General features: G+C 53.8%; 7 protein-coding genes across 7 annotated transcripts; 3 read left to right on the plus strand and 4 right to left on the minus strand.

The window, feature by feature from the left end:
- Nucleotides 1-393: 393 nt before the first annotated feature.
- On the plus strand, nt 394-2,506 carry HD553DRAFT_327430 (allantoinase; the record flags this gene model as incomplete). The annotated part of the gene is made up of 6 exons (XM_046181819.1): nt 394-665; nt 740-907; nt 1,238-1,379; nt 1,452-1,505; nt 1,570-2,286; nt 2,351-2,506. 6 exons carry the CDS (start codon nt 394-396, stop codon nt 2,504-2,506), a joined length of 1,509 nt encoding a protein of 502 aa, XP_046040065.1.
- Nucleotides 2,507-2,515: 9 nt separating this feature from the next.
- HD553DRAFT_302411 (uncharacterized protein) lies at nt 2,516-5,094 on the minus strand. The gene has a single exon (XM_046178741.1). It carries the CDS (start codon nt 4,998-5,000, stop codon nt 2,643-2,645), a length of 2,358 nt encoding a protein of 785 aa, XP_046040066.1. The 5' UTR covers nt 5,001-5,094; the 3' UTR covers nt 2,516-2,642.
- A 196-nt stretch (nt 5,095-5,290) lies between these two features.
- On the plus strand, nt 5,291-6,484 carry HD553DRAFT_302415 (uncharacterized protein). Its single transcript, XM_046178742.1, has 6 exons — nt 5,291-5,546; nt 5,617-5,638; nt 5,714-5,826; nt 5,903-5,989; nt 6,059-6,112; nt 6,177-6,484. Exons 1-6 carry the CDS (start codon nt 5,521-5,523, stop codon nt 6,457-6,459), a joined length of 585 nt encoding a protein of 194 aa, XP_046040067.1. The 5' UTR covers nt 5,291-5,520; the 3' UTR covers nt 6,460-6,484.
- HD553DRAFT_278944 (uncharacterized protein) lies at nt 6,485-9,276 on the minus strand. The gene is made up of 3 exons (XM_046178076.1): nt 7,290-9,276; nt 6,851-7,219; nt 6,485-6,774 (listed from the first exon to the last, which is right to left on the minus strand). Exons 1-3 carry the CDS (start codon nt 8,979-8,981, stop codon nt 6,676-6,678), a joined length of 2,160 nt encoding a protein of 719 aa, XP_046040068.1. The 5' UTR covers nt 8,982-9,276; the 3' UTR covers nt 6,485-6,675.
- On the minus strand, nt 9,254-11,193 carry HD553DRAFT_302420 (serine/threonine specific protein phosphatase). Its single transcript, XM_046178743.1, has 9 exons — nt 10,930-11,193; nt 10,711-10,834; nt 10,562-10,652; nt 10,187-10,473; nt 10,050-10,125; nt 9,793-9,982; nt 9,642-9,720; nt 9,529-9,571; nt 9,254-9,465 (listed from the first exon to the last, which is right to left on the minus strand). The coding sequence occupies exons 1-9, from the start codon at nt 10,944-10,946 to the stop codon at nt 9,458-9,460; spliced, it is 915 nt and encodes a 304-aa protein (XP_046040069.1). The 5' UTR covers nt 10,947-11,193; the 3' UTR covers nt 9,254-9,457.
- Nucleotides 11,194-11,971: 778 nt separating this feature from the next.
- On the minus strand, nt 11,972-13,637 carry HD553DRAFT_266805 (TIP41-like family-domain-containing protein; the record flags this gene model as incomplete). The annotated part of the gene is made up of 6 exons (XM_046177503.1): nt 11,972-12,424; nt 12,486-12,647; nt 12,712-12,861; nt 12,925-13,039; nt 13,111-13,323; nt 13,390-13,637. 6 exons carry the CDS (start codon nt 13,635-13,637, stop codon nt 11,972-11,974), a joined length of 1,341 nt encoding a protein of 446 aa, XP_046040070.1.
- Nucleotides 13,638-15,635: 1,998 nt separating this feature from the next.
- HD553DRAFT_278949 (3' exoribonuclease family, domain 1-domain-containing protein) lies at nt 15,636-17,045 on the plus strand. Its single transcript, XM_046178077.1, has 5 exons — nt 15,636-15,845; nt 15,920-15,998; nt 16,080-16,185; nt 16,259-16,660; nt 16,729-17,045. Exons 1-5 carry the CDS (start codon nt 15,686-15,688, stop codon nt 16,837-16,839), a joined length of 858 nt encoding a protein of 285 aa, XP_046040071.1. The 5' UTR covers nt 15,636-15,685; the 3' UTR covers nt 16,840-17,045.
- Nucleotides 17,046-17,051: the final 6 nt, after the last annotated feature.

Here is a 17,051-nt window from a genome sequence, read left to right on the forward strand (position 1 = left end):
GGGAGCCTTCTCCCGTCAAAGCATGTTACGATGTCCCCCTCGACCCGGTTTACCTGGTCCGATTTTCACTCACGCACGCACGGTCTGTCACACACACACACACACACACACATACACTTCCCACCCCATGTACTAGATGAAATCACTCTGATCATGTCGCTTACAAGACATGGGTGTCTGTCCCTCGATGATGACGATGAATACGACCCCGACACCTGGCCGGGCGGGTATGACCGGTGGGTCATCTGCTTCCGTCGAGACCGACGATGTCGGATGTTGTACCTATGGACAACTGTAGCTACCCCTATTGCGAGCATCTATTTGGCCCGTAACCATCCTACCGAATCATAATTAACAGCAGCTCCAAGCCCAAGTTCCATTCCATCGGACCGGATGACTATGAAACCTCTCTCCACATCCACCCTGCCACCTCGACCGTCCGGCTTGGCGGTCTTTGTCTCACCCCTCACCGTCTTACCAGGGAGCACGGAACCCGAACCGGCTACGATCGTCATCAATCAAGAGACTGGCAAAGTCGTGGACGTCATACCTGGACAGCTCATTCGGGACGAGACCTCGCTCGATACTCGGCCGTATGGCGACCTCAAGTTGGACAAGTTTGTCGAGATTCCTGAAGGTAGAGTCCTCCTCCCTGGACTCGTCGAGTAAGTACCGCACGAGCGAGTTGACCGCCCAAGGATGTGACGACTGATGATCGAGTCGATGGATACCCCGATAGTGCTCACGTCCACCTCAACCAGCCGGGGAGGACGTCCTGGGAGGGCTTTACATCTGGAACTCTGGCGGCCATCTCTGGCGGAGTCACGACCGTGATCGACATGCCCCTCAACTCGATCCCTTCTACCACCTCTGTAGGAGCCCTCGAGGTCAAGATCAAGGCTGCACGGTACGGCTGGGAGAATTGGAAGTCGCTCGAAGCGGCACAGAAGCTCCTCGGAGGTGATGCCGGTGGCAACCTAGACCTCAAATCGGGTATGGGCATCGGTGCTGGATGGGGCCATGGACGAGTCGACGAGAAGGAGATGCACGACCGCGAGAACCCCAAAGGCACCGTCAGCGTAGATGAGGCCCTCACAGTCAAGTGCTACGATCCGGATGAGGGAGACGAGGCGATGGCTCAGGCGCATGGGGACGATCCCGCATCGATCAAGAGGTTCAGCCGTCGCGATTCTCATAGCAAGGAGAGACTTCTCGATATTCTCGGTCCCGCGGAAAGTTTCGTCGGGGAGAACAAGGGGGTGTATTGCGATGTAGGGTTCTGGGGTGGTATCGTACCAGGAAATAGGGAGCACCTGTCACCTCTGATCCGGGCTGGTGTCAAGGGATTCAAGTGCTTTCTGATCGAATCGGGTGTCGATGTGAGTCGCAATCAGCTTGTCTCGATATATCGAATGCGCCCGTCACCGTAGGCTAAGACTTATGATGCTTAGGAATTCCCTGCGGTATCTGAAGAGGATGTCAGACAAGCAATGATTGCTTTACGAGTAAGTCTGCGCCCTACGTGTCTCGATGATCGCTGCGCCTTGTGCTGATTCGTCTCTTGCTCAGGGTTCTGACGGACTGATCTTGTTCCACGCCGAGATGGGAGAACCGGTACACGGCCTCGGGGACGACCAGACTTATCAAACATTCCTCAAATCTCGTCCTGACCAATGGGAAGTCACCGCGATCGAGATGATCATTCGACTCCTCGATGAAGAAGCTGCCAACCCCAAAGTCGAGAATCCAACTCGAGCCCACATCGTGCACCTAGCCTCGGCTCAAGCTCTCCCACTCATCGCAGACGCCCGGGCAAGGGGCCTGCCTCTAACAAGCGAGACGTGCTTCCACTACCTCGTGCTATCGAGCGACTCGGTGCCTGCAGACGATCATCGGTCTCATACCGAGTACAAATGCTGTCCGCCAATCCGCGAAGAAGCCAACCGAGAAGAGTTGTGGCAAGCCTTGGAGGACGGGCTCATCGATTACGTAGTCTCGGATCACTCTCCCTGTATCGCCGAGATGAAGCAGGGTGGCTTCATGGACGCCTGGGGCGGGATCTCGGCCCTTGGTTTAGGAATCAGCCTGCTCTGGACGGAGATATGTAAACGGAACGAGCGCCGTGAGGCCGGCGAGTCTCGCAAGAAGCAGCTCCGATTGGCAGATCTGGTACGCTGGTGTTGCACGAACACCGCCAAGCAGGTTGGATTGGCAGGTCAAAAGGGTGTCATTGCCAAGGGTGCCGATGCGGACTTTGTTGTTTTCGACCCGGAGGCTCATTTCCAGGTAAGTCTTCTCCAGGCGGTTCCTCTCTCCGGGCTCGTATTGAACACTCCTCGATTCCTGTCAGGTTGATCTGGATCACCTTAAATTCAAGAACAAAGTCTCACCATATGTAGGGAAAGACCTGCGAGGTAGAGTTGAGGCCACTTACCTTCGAGGGTTAATGATCCACGACATCGGTCAAGGGGGCCAGATCGGCCCAAGGTGGGGCAATCTGATCTGATATGGATGTAGTCATCATCATACTTCATACATGTCATGATAATATGTTCTCGCTGGTCATCGGTCAAATCCCTCTTTCCGCGATGGTGTAGGTGCAGACATAGTTGCTGGTACAAGTTCCGATTAACGGCAATAAATCACGACCATCCGTCCAGATCCCATCCGCCGAGCTCGTCTTCCTCATCGTCCACGCATATCGGGTTCTCGAACGCGCTCCCTTTTGCACCCTTCGGCAGTCTCACAGAGATAGGCAGCATCACACGCCTGTTTAGGTTGAGCTCGACGTTGAGTTCGTCCAGCGAATCGTCCAAGGTGTTCCATAGCAGAGGGTCGTCATCGTCTAGGGGCTCATCTTTGACGAGAACCAAGTCTACATTTCGAGGCTCCGGCCGCTCTTCACAATCGCGGTGTCGAGGAGAGGATGGCTGGTACGGGGTTTGTTCAAACTCCGCCTGGTCCTCCTGAGCAAGCTCCGTCTCTGGAGGATTCGGCTCCCAATCATTAGAGACGGGTTCTATCGCATTGATCCTTGTGGTAGGTAGCGATTCAAGCGTACGTGCCTCGCTAATGAGCGACGGTCCGGCTTCAGGAACAGCAGTGCTCAGGTTTGAGTCTTTTGAGAAAGAAAAGGGTTGCCTCGGTTGCTCTGGCGCATTCGAGACATTGGCATTATACAGAGCCGTTGATGTCGAGGGCGATGATGGCGATGGGTCCACTGGACGCTCATCGTCCGCCTGAGCAGACGATGCCAAGACCGATGGAGACGGCGACGTGGAGAAACGAAGAGCTTCGAGCTCTACGCTAGCCTCCCGCTCACCTGTATACGTCGTACCCATGGCGAGAAGGCTTTCAAGGAATTCGCGCTCGTATACGGCATTTAGGATGTCCGCATCCGAATTTTGAAGGATGTCGTGGTATTCGGCGACGGATCCATCATAAACCGTTTCCACCTGGGCCGACTCATATATCAAAGGCGATTGCGCGACATCGATGACCGATTCAGGTAAGAGCACCTCTGAGTCCTCGCTTATGGATGAAGGCTCGAGCTCAATGTCATCCTCTGCTACATCGACCCGGTATTCCCGTTCCATCAGAGGAATCTCGAGTTCCGTCTCGCGAGCTACGCTCTGTGGCGACGATATAGCCATGACTGCGTCCTCGGTTGTCACTTCCTTCTCCGTTGCTATCGATATAGCGTTGTCATCGAACCAATCTGCCGGCAAAGGTGGAAGGTCGACGTAGCACTCCTTGTGCACCGGACTCGCCTTTCTGATTGGCGGCGAAGACCTCTTCCCGTATGGCCGACGGATTCTCGCCCATTCCACATGCTCGCCCAACCGCTCTGGGACCTTGACGACCCGAGAAGATCGCGAGATGTAAGGGGTAGTTATCTCTGACCGCAAAAGGTTTCGATCCATCCATTCACTTGTCAACGCCTCGGCTTTGGTCTCTCGAGTCACTCCCCCAACCAGATGTGGTGTAAGGGGGGTGATGTTGGGCCGTCGACCTCTCCGGGCTCGAGTCCCGCTGCCACGAGAGCGCTTTGGTGTACGGAATGGTTCGCCGCCAGCACCAAGCGCTTCAGAGCACAGGTTTACGTCATCCGAGGAAGGTGCAGCGCTGATGACATCGAGCGAGGCTGTATGATCCAACGCTTGACAAATGTCGTCTCGCGCAGCCCAAATCTTCCGCGGTCGACCTACCCTCCTTTTCTTACGAGGGGATTCGTCAGGGTGTGATACAACGATTGTTGGTCGGGCGCTCCTTCCTATCGGGGTGGAGCAGACAATGACGTCTTCCCGGTCATCGTCTATCGCGTTTTCGACGTGGTCGTCGCTATAAGCACCGGGTCCGAGCCCGTCCGAGTCCAGCTCCTCTTGCCTTTTCCGTTCCTCCTCGTCTCGTAGAAACGCGTCCAAATCGGCCTGATCCTTGGCAGAGACGTCCCTGACAGGTAGGCAGGAGATGTCGGGGAGTTCCCCAACCTGGATTTGCATCTCACTCTCCGCACCCCAAAAGTCTAGGACGTCCCGGTCGCCTTCGCTGTCTTGGAACGCGCTGCCTTTCAGCTTGTCTAGCACGGAATCGCCGGCTTGGCAAATCCTGCTGTTGTCTACCATTTCATCTTCCTCGTCCTCATCATCCAGAGGATCGTCCGCCCACTGTTCGAGCGTCTCGTCGTCGTCAAGGTCGATCTTTTCGCCCTTGTAGAGCGTGTCCCCAGTGACGACATCGATCTCGGTATCCTCCTCCGGATCAATCGCCGTATAGCGTTCGGCAATCGATTCCCATCTCTGCAACAACTCTGCAGACTTTTTGTACCGGTCGAGGTGACCTTGATCAAAAGGTTTTAAAGCTTCCCGATATCGTGGATGTGAAGACAGTGCCGTAAAGGATAGAGCGAGGTCCGACGATTCAAAGGTGGGAAACGCTGAGACCGGAAAGTATCTTGTTGACCGCGTCGCGCCCGGGTGTGGTCCGGAATGGGAGCTCATGCTATGAGGATCTATGTGACCATCATCTAGATAGGCAGAGGAGAGGCCGAGGTGCAAAGGTGGGGGTGTAGGTCGTCTCAGCACCTGAACGATGTCGACGATGATAGAGTGTGCTTGATAGAGGTGTTAGTCCCCCCCGAATGGCTTGCTTGTGCTTGCTTGCTCTCTCTCTGACCCGAGACTCGTCGACGACCAGAGAGCTACCTCTGCGACCTCTCGAAGGTCAATCTTGCATTTAGACATCGTCGATATCTGCTCTAACAATTACGTCTCGACTGCATCAACGCAACCACACACAAAAGCAGCATCTCCATATAGTAGAGGTATCGTCTGCTCGCCCCATCACGTCAAAGCCCGGTATCGCCCTGTACAAACCCTATCCACTGCCGTCAAAGTCTAGCCTCGACAGCACCGCACAGAAGCGTTGGATCGCCTTTGAGGCGGATCGAGGAGGAGCAGCACGTCATCAACACGGCCAGTCCTAGTGAAAGAAGTCACATCAGAGAGACCTGTAGCCGAGATGCCGATCAAGTTCTGTGGAGATTGGTGAGTCTCAACGTCTCATGCGCCCGGGAGAGCAGATCGGTGTTCATCCCGGTTTGAACTATGTGAACAGTTCCTCCCTACTCTACCCAAAGGTACATAGTTGTCAAGATCGAGGTCACCGTTTCCCTATACAAGATTTGACTGTCCAATTCGCATATCCTAATCAGGCCGGGACTGACCGGAGGCTACACTATGTATGCAAACAATGTCCCTTCACGATGTTTACGGTAAATAAGGAGGACAACCAGATCAGGCGGGATGAGCTGCTGTCCGTCGTCAGGTAAGCCCAAGGCGGATCCCGCTCTTACATTTTTCGAAGAGGAGTCGATCGAGCTGGTCTTTTGGTACTCTATCAGAGAGAAACGAGGAGTGACTCAGGACGTCGAGCTGGATCCGACATTGATGCGAAGCCGAAAACAATGTCCAGTCTGTCATGCCGAGTCGTGAGTCTGCGGTGCCACGGTGTTGCACCTCTCGGGACGCCTGGCCAAATTCCCTCGTCACGATCATAGGGCGGTGCAGTTCCAGGATCAGTCGAACGAAGTCATGCGAAAGTCGACGTCGATGTGAGTTCTGAAAACGAGGTATTTCGCCACGTCCGTAATTGGTGCCGACAGTGGTCACTTGTAGGATCCTCTTCTACAAATGTCTGGCTTGCAAGGCCGACTTTGACGACGAGGAATCCAAAGAGAGCGCCAAAAAGGACGAGCAGCGTCTCGCAAGAGAAGAGCGTATCGCAGCCAAAAACAAAAAGGGTGGCAAGCCAGACGCTAAACCGGAAGGCAATGCCAGGGAGCAGGTTTTGGCCGCAAGACCGACCCCCGCCCAGGGTCCACCGGCGTCCATCGCTCAGTCTGGTACGGGCAACATGGACGTCATCGATGCGGAAGACTCGGACGATGATGATTACTGATCGAACAAGGGGGAGCAAAGAGAAATAATGTCGTTGCGCAGATGTCACTTGCGCGTCATGTTGTATAATCGTTCAATATCCAACTCGTCGATATCGTCATTCATGAGTGGTATCAAGGCAAGGTCTGTCGTGAGTCTTCTCCTAATTCGACAGCCCGCCGGCAAAGTGGAACTCTGTGATCAGTCAGGCGGGTGCCGTGATTCGTTTCTATGCCTCCTATCGGCCATTCTGCAGGCTAGCAGTGTAGCAATCCTGGCAAAACGGCTCGTCGTCCATCGGAAAGAACGTCCCATTTGGAAAAGATGCGTCGCATTGCTAAGATATTACCTAAACATTAGCCTTTCACTCTTAGAATGAAAGTAATTTGCCGCTCCAGAGATACGACACTTACTGCACAGCAGAAGCACTCTTTATGCCACTTGGCTCCCATCGCTCCCAAAGCCTCGTCCCTGATCGGCTTGCGGCAACCAGCACATTTAGGCCTGTGCAGCTTGACGTCACATTCCACGCAAAAGGCATGCTTGCCGTTGATAATAAACTCCTTTGTCAGGTCATCCGATTCTTGCTTCGAATCGGCCCCCTTATTGAACTCGGTACCAGCGGACGACGACTTGGAAGGATCCAAGAATGGATCTCCACACTCTCCGCAGAAGAAGTGAAGTTCGTGGTAGTAGCGGTGTCCGAGAGCCGGATCGTCGATTGTAATGTACCGCGAGTCCACGATCGCAGTCTCGCAATAATGGCATTTGGGTGCGAATAGCTTTGATGAACATGTTGACATCAGCATAATATTCGAGATCACAGCGTTTTAGACTCGTTCAGCTTCTCACATCGTGGTAATCCATATGACAATAAGCTTTGCCGTCGTGTTCGTAGCTGCTCACATGTTCCAAGAGCGTCCGACACGTTGAACATTGGAAGCAAGCGGGATGCCATCGCTTATCCATTGCGGAGACGATACGGCCGATGATCGCGGTGTCGCATCTCTCGCAAAATATGCCTGGGCCTGATCGCTGAACCGGCGGCTCGCGCGCTCTCTCCGACGACGAAGGCTGCTCGTCCTCGGGCATGACGATGGCAGGTACCTCGGGAGCCCCAAACGAAATGACAATGTCGCTCACGCCATCCCCTCCACCTGGGAGCACGATACCAGGTATGTTTGCTGGCATAGTGTCGAAATCCTCGGTGGCCATACTTGCGACCGAGATCTTTGGAACGGTCGAGTATGAATACGATCTCATGGGTGAAGGGATGCGAGCGGGGACTTCCACATGATCATCCCGTGAGTCGCCAGTTTCGGTATCGCTAGGGGCCACGATTGCTGGAAGGTCAGGGGGACATGCGCGGCCTCCAGGCACCTTATATGTCTCGGTACTCGATCTGTACGGCGCAGCCCCGTCAGCGGACGCTTGAACCGAAACCGAAGGCAGTCCAACAGAGGGAGACGACCTCCCGATACTCGGAGTCGTTGTCATCGGAGACACCGCGACCGGTTTCCTGTCGAGGCTCCTGCTCGACCCTACCCCTACGGGAGGCATCGGCAGCGGCCGTTCGGTCGGCTGACATGCACCGTATCGATCAAGAGACTTGACCGAGGTAACGGTGTCTGTCCTGTTGAAGGCATCCCGCCGCCAAACGGGACCGTAATCAATGCTTGCACTGCCACCTGGCGCACGAGCAGCCGACAACGGTTCGGGGGTCTCGCCATTGGCAAGCGTTGTTTGTTCGATCTGCTGTCGGATGGATGAGACCGAAGCTTTTGGCTTTGGGAGCCGTCTTGTATTATTGGGCGCAGAAGTCGGAACACCGTCTGGATAGCTTCGTGCAGGGGGTTCTGGCTTAATGGGGGACCTGGCGATGGTGACTACGCTGGGTTCAGGCGGACCCTGTGCCCTTGGTAGCCCGCTCTCCCTGAAATTGTGCGCGCTGAGAGCAATATCGCTTGATATTGAATTTGTTCGCTGGGTTGGCGACGGCAACGGCCTTCGAGCATTGTTCGGACGGACCGTTGCGATATCTGATGAGAGGATATTGGCGGGAGCCAAAGGTACGCCAACGCCTGGCAAGATTATCGATGGCTCCCGTCCAGGCCAGTTGGGAGTAGGACTCCTAGGCGAAGGCATCGACAGGGATGATTTCATCGACGTCGGATATTCCGGTCGAGAGTGATGAACCAACTCCTGAGCAAGCTCTGCGACGGAACTCGACGTCGGGACGTCAGGGTCATGCCATTCGCGACCCGCAGCGAGAGCGAGTTGCCTGTCTTTTTCCTTCTTTCTCTCCTGGAATGTTCGGAACTTTGGCGGCTCATATGGAACAGAGTTTCCTAGAGATGATGCCCTGCCAGAATAGTCCAAGTCTGCTACCGACCCCGCACCCGCTTCAAGCGTTCCTTTACCGCCATTACTCCTTATAGACGACGAGGGCGACAATGGATACTTGGTAGGATGAATCGGCGAACCTAGCGGTTGAGAGGCGTTGTTACCGCCGAGCCGAGTAGACCTAGTCCTCTGAGGATGCATTTCAGCCTCTATCAACGCTGACTCGTAGAGGACAGCAACACCTGAACGGGTTTCAGATTGTTTCCTGCTGTGTCAATCCGGCCGTAGCGGGTATGTACGGGTTGAGATCTCTCCTTTTTGGCTTGGATGTGGATTCCGTGCGATGTGTAGCTAGTAAAGACGTGAAGGGAGGTCGAGAAGGAGCTCAGGCTGACATGCTAGTCTGATGATGGCCGAATCATCGATCACCTTGATCACCTTTGAGCCCCTCCTGGATCCTGTTTGTGATGTTTGTCGTTTGTTGATGATGTCGCAGCCCCGTATGGGACATGGGTTACGTAAGCCAATTTGGACATACATCATTATCGTTACACGACCACAGATTCTACAAGTCCACTGCAGGCGTCACATTACAAGGCTACTCCTTGGCAAGTACTCGCATGATTGTTGGAAAAAAAAATTCGAAAGCGAAGCGAAAGCCGCAAGACTTCCAGGTATCAAAGGACTGATTCAATTCAAGTTCTTGCGTCAGCGGGGCTATGTATCGAATCGATATGCCTTGACCTACAGTATTCTGGCAGAGGACGTTTGGCAGGGATACCTTTCACGTCCTGGGTATATGGAAGACAAGCAGAAGTGAGCACGTCTCGCCTCTCACAGCCAAACCGATCATCAACTTACGTGGGGTGCATTTTCAAAGACCTTGTATTCTTGCCGCAAATTCTCGTCTAGTTCTAATATCGAGGCTACATTTCCGCATCTAGAAAGTAAAACGGGTCAGAATCAGTCAACTTCGGTAGTACGAAGCGTTACCAGACGCGAGTAGACCCACCTATAACAATAATTTGGTGCACTCCAAACCGTGACAATCTTCCTGTCAAACATGAGCTTGTATCCTTCTAGCACCAGTTGATGTGCTCGAGCTATCAGCTCTATATCATTTGCGTGATTGAAGGCCTTGACGACGTCTGCTCCGAAAAGATAGCCAGCACCCCTGGGCGAAACTCCCCATCCCTCGATATCTGCGGAGAGTACGGTTCTGTGTTGAGGAATTGAGCTGTGGACAGACAGACCCGCGACTAAGCTCACCGTCTGGATCTGACCACAAGAGATCGCACATGGCACCTTCGTGAGGTACTTCGATCTTGCGATCGATTATTCGGATCTGATACGGGTGCGATAGTCGGTCAGCCCGCTGCTGTCAAGCCAAAGTCACCCAAACTTGCCTGGTCTAGAGTCCCGAGCGCTGGACTCAATCCTCCGTGCACGCAAAACACTCTCCCGTCCACCACGGCTCCCAGACTTAGGTAGTCAAAGACATCGCAGCAGTACCTCCACACGTTTACGCTTCCATATTTCCTCTGACATTCGTCGTAGAACCCATAGACCTGGGTGATCTGCCGTGATTCGTGATTACCTCGAATCAATGTGATCCTGTCGGGATACCGGACCTTGTAGAGCAATAGTAGTAGGAATGTTTCCACTGAGTAGAACCCTCGATCGACGAAATCGCCTGTGTCCAACAATAAGATATGTGCAGCTCGACGGTTAGCGTGAGCTTAGTGATGGGGCCGAGCTTTCCGATGTAGACGGCGACGTACCCATAAACAGATAATTCGTTTCTGGACAATCACCTCCGACCTTGAAGAGCTCCAAAAGATCAAAGAACTGTCCGTGGATATCTCCACATATCTAAATACGGAGTCAGCTTGGTGACGGAATGTGCCGGGTGAAAGAAGCCAAGCCATACTGTTACTGGACTGTCCACATATTGTACATTCCCTTCTTCGATAAGGATCTCTCTAGCTTTGAGGCAGAGGTCCTTGACTTGTTGCTCGGATATAGGCTCGCAGCGTCTCAGTTGCTCGATCTGCCTGTATTCCAGGAGGATAGAAAAGGCGACCAGGAAGCGAGATGGATCTGATTAGTGACATGGCCGAACAGGTTGTCCAAGCATAGGGCGACTCACTGATCTAGATCGCTCATATCGACTCAGCTCCTCAGATTGCCTGCCCCTAACTGCCTCAATAGGAGCCGTTCCACTCTTCGATAGTCGTAATGAGCACGTATTTCAGTAGAGGGAGTATGCTCCTTGTTCAACGTCTGCTGTTCCTTGATTTACAACGCCTCGCTTCGGCTCGAATCCGGCTGCTTTCTCGCACGAGTTCCGAGGCCAGAATCAATGTTGCTACGGCTAGCTTGCGGTACTAGCTTGTTCAGATCGGTTGCTTTCGTCGACAAAATCTGGTCAGATTGAATAACGTTGTGCATAACCCTAACCTCATCTAATTCATCACCGATAGCGAGACGCGCCTCGCGTCGAGGTCTCCGTCGCGGGTACTTAGCGATCTGGAATTATATAGGCCATGAAATATAGGGATATAGGAACCATACATCCCGGAAAAGAAGAGGACCCCGCTCGCTTTACGCATCTCTACTCTATTCTGCTGTACATGCTTTATCGCAAGTCTTTGTTTGCCGACTCGTCTTCACGACCTGCTTCGACCGTTGGGGAGTGCGAGAACGATTCGTGGTACGTGGGTGGGATGGAGTCTCGAGCGGCCGTATGATCTAGCTGAGCTTCGAGATTGCCGTTATCATGCTCCGACTCGGTAGAGCGTCCATGTTGCGCACGAGGGGCGCTGTCCTGATAGATTTCGTCGACGCCAGTCTTGGGAGCTGGGATCGAGGCGGGTTCCCGCGCAACCTCGGTGTAAGGTGCAACCGGTGCTCCATCGATACTCTGGTTCAGGCTTGACTTGTTCCGTCGGAAAGCTGAAGCAGAAATTGTTCGTTGACCCGTGCCAGGATGGAAGGCCGTGGTGGGTCTGGGCAAATCAGGAGTGCCAATCGGAGTATAAAAGGCGTCCCGATCTCCTGCAAAGCCTGGGGTTTCTGTCTGCAAGCCTGGACTCTCGGGCAAGATCTCTTCCTGTCGTGGCAGATTCGAAGGCGATGATGCGTGATTGCGGACAAAGTAGGCTAGAGAGACGAGCAGCGACGTTAGACGGTTATTGAGCAGGTGAGGAGGAAATCAACCACTGACCAGAGTTGTCGTAGCCATAGTTGAAACCTCCGGCAGTCCCGTCACCAGCTGGATCGCCTCCCCTTCGGATACCTCTCGGCCTGTCCATGATGCTTGTCTTGGTCTGAGCTTGGAGTTCACTTGTCGTAAGTTGATGGTGCGTAGCAAAGCCCCCCTCGTTGTCGGCTCTGGGTGACGTCGCGGGAATAGACGGCAATGCAGACGACTGATACTGTGTCTGATGATCCCCGTCCGTTTGCTGTTGAGGCTGCGACCGCGAGGCGAGGGAGTGATCAAGCAAAAGTACGTCACGTTTCACTCCCAAGCCCGGCCAAGGCTTCCCGCTGGATGATGAGGAAGCAAGTGGCATCGACGACAAAACCTGGGTGACAAAGTTGGCGTCGTTCAGAGGCGACAAGTCGTCTTGCGTCTCAAGTCTCTGTAGTGGTTCAGGTCGGTCAGTGAGAAAGTCGCTACCATTTCGATATCGAATCACGTACAGCTTTCATGTCGTTGTAGGCGCACTCTCTGCCCATGATCTCCCGAATGATCTTGTTGCTTCCAAAGGCATGGAATATCCTGACGTCATGAGTACGGAACAGGACATTGTCCACCCTCAGGAATAATCGAGAAAGGATGAAGAAGGAATGCGGCATGACACGCTAGAGACGATTGCCCAAAATCAGATCAGGGTAGAGAGATATCTGTAGAGAGGCAATCACTTACGATCCGGACATTCATCACAGACTCGCCATTGTCATGCAGCTCGTCTTCGAAGAGCGAGACATCGTCGTAGAAAATGATCTTATCCAGTACCGGGTCCTGTCGGGCCAGTAAGTCCATGGGGATTGAATCGGTTTCCGAAATGGTGAAGCCCTGAAGGATATGTATAATGGGTAAGCTCAGACGAAATACGAGATACACACGCCTCTGACGCACATCAAAGTTGCCTGATTGGAGTGCACCGGAAAATGTCGTAGAGTATGTCCAATCGAAAGGCTTGGTGGGCTTGTCAGAGATAGGAATGTCAGAGAGGTAGCTAGTTCCTTGAGTTCTTTAATGCAAGCACGAACAGGGATCCAATCAGCTCATGCGTTCCGTGCGAAACAGATTTCAATTCCTTACCTGTTCTGGCTCCAATGTTCAGCCATCGACACCTGCACGCCTCCGCCATTGCGTTCTTCCCAGCCTTCGCCGGTCGCGACGTCCGCAAGCGCTTGTAAAGCAGAAAAGTTCAAGGACAATGGAGCGGAAGTCTGATCCGGAGCATACGTCAAGTCCAAAGAGTTGTTCCCGAAGGTCATCTCGGGAAGGGGAATATCCAAATGTTCGGCAGCTCTGCGATGTGAATGCAGAAGAGGTGAGCTAGGTTGCATGCCAAAGCGGGCCTCGCGATCTACGCACGCATCGATCTCTTTGCCGTTGAGGATAGGTCTCTTGACAGTCCTGATCGTCCAGTCTCCGACGGTCAACGTTCGAGTGCTACCACGTTCGACAAGGTTGTGAGGCGGCGGTTGTTCACGCGAGTATTGGGCTGCGGACGTGGGGTGGGCAGCGGGGGTTTGCGTATCGATCGATCGAGGGGCCGGAGCTTCGTTCAAGTTGGTGACTGCTGGGACGGCGTGTACCGGAAAGACGTGTTTGGCAGGCATGATCGTTGCGTCTGCCGCATAGACATCGTCGTTCTCGCGGGTATTCGCTTCAGCCTGAAGTCGCTCCTTTTCGAGGGCGGCAGCTTCCCTTGCTTGTTCGTATTCATATCCATGCTCTTCGACGTGTCCAAAGCCGCCCACCGCATTCGTTGCCGGCAATGGAGGAGCTAGCGCGTAGGCGTCGTGAGATGGCTGTGCGCGAACATATCCTGGCGACTCTGGAGCGGCAAACATGACATGACCGTGTCCGAAATGTCCTTCCCCAGCAGTATTACGAACGTCGGGAGTAGCTGGCCCTTGGTACTGTGGATCGCCTGCAAGCGATCGTGCTTGTTGTGGCGCATCGACGAACGAGGTCTGGTGCTCTACGGCATGATGATGGGGGTCATCCCCGTATTGGGCAGCAGCGCGCCTGTAATCATCTACCATGCTACCCTCTAGATTGGTAGCAGATGGGGATTGAAGCGGTTCCAGTCGACGGGAATGCGGCAATCCAGGAGGCAGCGGTTTTACGACAGGAGGGTGGTAAACCACATCGTTGATCTGTATATTGAGGCGATCAGATCCATACCGGTGACGCGCGGGTTCTGTTTGAAAACAAACTTACGACTCGCTCCGCTTCAGTAGACAGACGCTGCGTTTGTTCAAAGCCCTGTGGGGGGGGGGGGGGGGGGGGGGGGGATTGAGAGGGTTAGCAGATCCATCGTAGCCATCAAAGGGTTTCGCCTGGACGACGCACTTCGTAGGGAGCACGTCCATATCCGGGAGGCGTCTCTTCCAGAGGAATCTCCTCGATCAACAATTTTCCCAGCTCTCCCACGATCTGTGCCTTTTCCGCGAGCTCGAAACAGCCTCCGAACTTGATCGCCAGGGCCTCCTTTGTCGCCTGCCGTTTGTAATCTCCCAGCTTGGCCTCTTCGATCAAGATATCCGTGTCCATCTGCCGCATCTGGTCCCGCAGGCTTTGCAACAACTCGGTCTGTCCTTGCAGATTCTTGTTCTCCTGACCCATCTTTGCCAGCTTCTTCTCTTCCCTTTCCGCTCGGCTACCGGTCTGACGACGCCGCTTCAATAAGTCTTCCAGCGTCTCTTCGCGCGATCGAATGTTCTTGAGCAAAATCCTGATGTCTCCCGAACGAGCTGCATAGGTCTGCAAAGCTTGTGCTAGGTGCTGCAAGATCGTGTTGGCGTGGGCGAGTACGTCCGAGAGATCGGACCCTTGAGCCGCACCCCAGAGGGCCAGCGACTGTCCTGCCTGGGAGATAGAGCTACCGAGACGTTCCTCGTTTTGTATAACACTCTTCTCATTGGTAATCAAGTCCTGGAGTTCTCGAAGGTTCTGATTGCCCATCAAACTGGGCAACTGGTCATATCAAACGTATCCGATGCACAGACGGAGAGAAGGCGTAAATCGACCTGATTTGTTCGTGTATGAGCAACGTTTTCGCACGGAAACTCACGATCGTAGTATGTGCGATCTTTCCCTTGACCGATTTGGCCAGCTCTCCTGCTCCCAGACCTCCTCCATTCGCTCCGCCACCACCGCTAGCGATACGACCATGACCTGACTGTGCGGGTTCACCGTCCTTGTCGCTGTTATCTTTGTTGGACCTGCCGAGATTGAGGCCGAATCGACCGGAGGCAGCTCTCATGTTGGATTAATCACGAGCAGAGCTGAAGACCAAGAAGCTTATAGAATCTAGAGGGATAACTACGTTGATCTAGCTCTCGATGTGGGTAGCTCGATGGTGAAGAGGAGGTCGAGGTGTCGAAGGCTGTGTGGTCGCTGCAACGGAAAGGGAAGGGGGCAGGCTGCAGGCTCAACTCGGGTAACGTCATTCCCCCCCATCCCCACGCGGACATCCTCAGCGCTCTTCGGAAGTTTATAAATATTGCATCATGTCCGTCTCCCCTTCCCTCGATCAGACTAACTTATCGACCATGGTCGATTCGAAACGTGAGCTTGCAGCTGGTGAATGGGTGTCAAATTGATCGGCTCGCCAGGAAACGGTATTCCGTCGCAAACAGGACCTATTTCGAAACTCACCATGTCTGCCAACGTGGATCGACGCCGGATCCTCGGACCTGAAAGGTCATTTCCACCGGTCTACGCTCCTGCAGATGCGACTGCTTCAGGTTCTGGAGCAAAGCTCGTTCAGGACGAGAGTATGGACGGGAAGAGAGCAAATGGAGAGATGAGGCCGTTATGTAAGTCTTTCGATGAAAATCACATGTACGCTCTAGGGTGACGCAAGCTGATCACGTCTTGTGATCGCCTACAGTTATCAAGACAGGTCTGATCAGTCAAGCCAACGGTAGCGGATACATCGAATGCGGTGCCGTCAAAATCGCTTGTGCAGTGTCAGTAACACAAAGCCTGTTCATATCGGCACATTAGCATCCAGACTGATTCCATCTCCCGGTTTACTATTCTGCACTTAGATACGGACCCCGGCCGAAACCACCTCCATATTCGCCCGAAGGTACTCTCAACCTGGAAGTCAAGTTCGCTCCTTTCGCCTCGCATCCGAGACGTGCACCCTTGAGGGTCAGTCGTATGAATAAATGTGCTCTGTCGTTGTCGCCGGAGAGCTGACGACTGCTCTTCTGATACCAACCAGGACACCGAACCGCCCCATCTCTCTCACCTGCTACACTCACACCTCCTCCCGGCTCTTCAACTTCACACGCTGCCGAAATCCTCGATCGACATCTACATCTTGGTCCTCCAATCAGAGTCTCCTAGCATCGAGTCTGTGCTGGCGAGCGGTCTGACCGTGTGCGCCGCAGCCGTCGCGGACGCTGGGATCGCCATGAATGGTCTCGCCGTCGGAACGGTCACGTCGTTGTCAGGAACCGCCACAGATTCGGCTACAAGTGCCAAACCCATCATTCAGCTCGATCCGGATGGTGTCCAGGCTAGGGCGGCCGATGCGAGGGTGACGGTAGGCTGTCTTCCGGCACTCGACGCACTATCAGATGTTTGGGTTACGGGGGAGGTCACGGTCGACAACCTGATATCGGTCAGTCCATCTCGCCGTTCAAGCCATTTCCAGAAGTATTCCTTGACTGATTATATGACTCTCGATAGATGATCAACGAGTGTACGCAAGCTAGCCAGTCCGCGCACGCTACCCTGGCTCAAGCGATCCTAGAAGGAGAACAGAACAAGACGAGTGGGATGTTGGTCGGTGGTACATGACGGACCGCCTACAATAGAAAGTAACGCTTAACATATGGACGAGCACTTATCACGATTGAATACATGTCTTCCCGTTGCACCTGTACTATGGACTGGCATGAAATGGGCACGTCATCTTGTATTCATCACAGCCAGTCTGTCAACCGAGGCCCCAACCTCATGGCGGTGTTTGCTTCCGCTTACGATCGATCGCCGACCTTGTGCACTCTAGA

Source organism: Filobasidium floriforme (genome assembly GCF_021052385.1).
Source record: "Filobasidium floriforme strain CBS 6241 chromosome Unknown HD553scaffold_1, whole genome shotgun sequence".
NCBI classification, from domain to species: Eukaryota; Fungi; Basidiomycota; class Tremellomycetes; order Filobasidiales; family Filobasidiaceae; genus Filobasidium; species Filobasidium floriforme.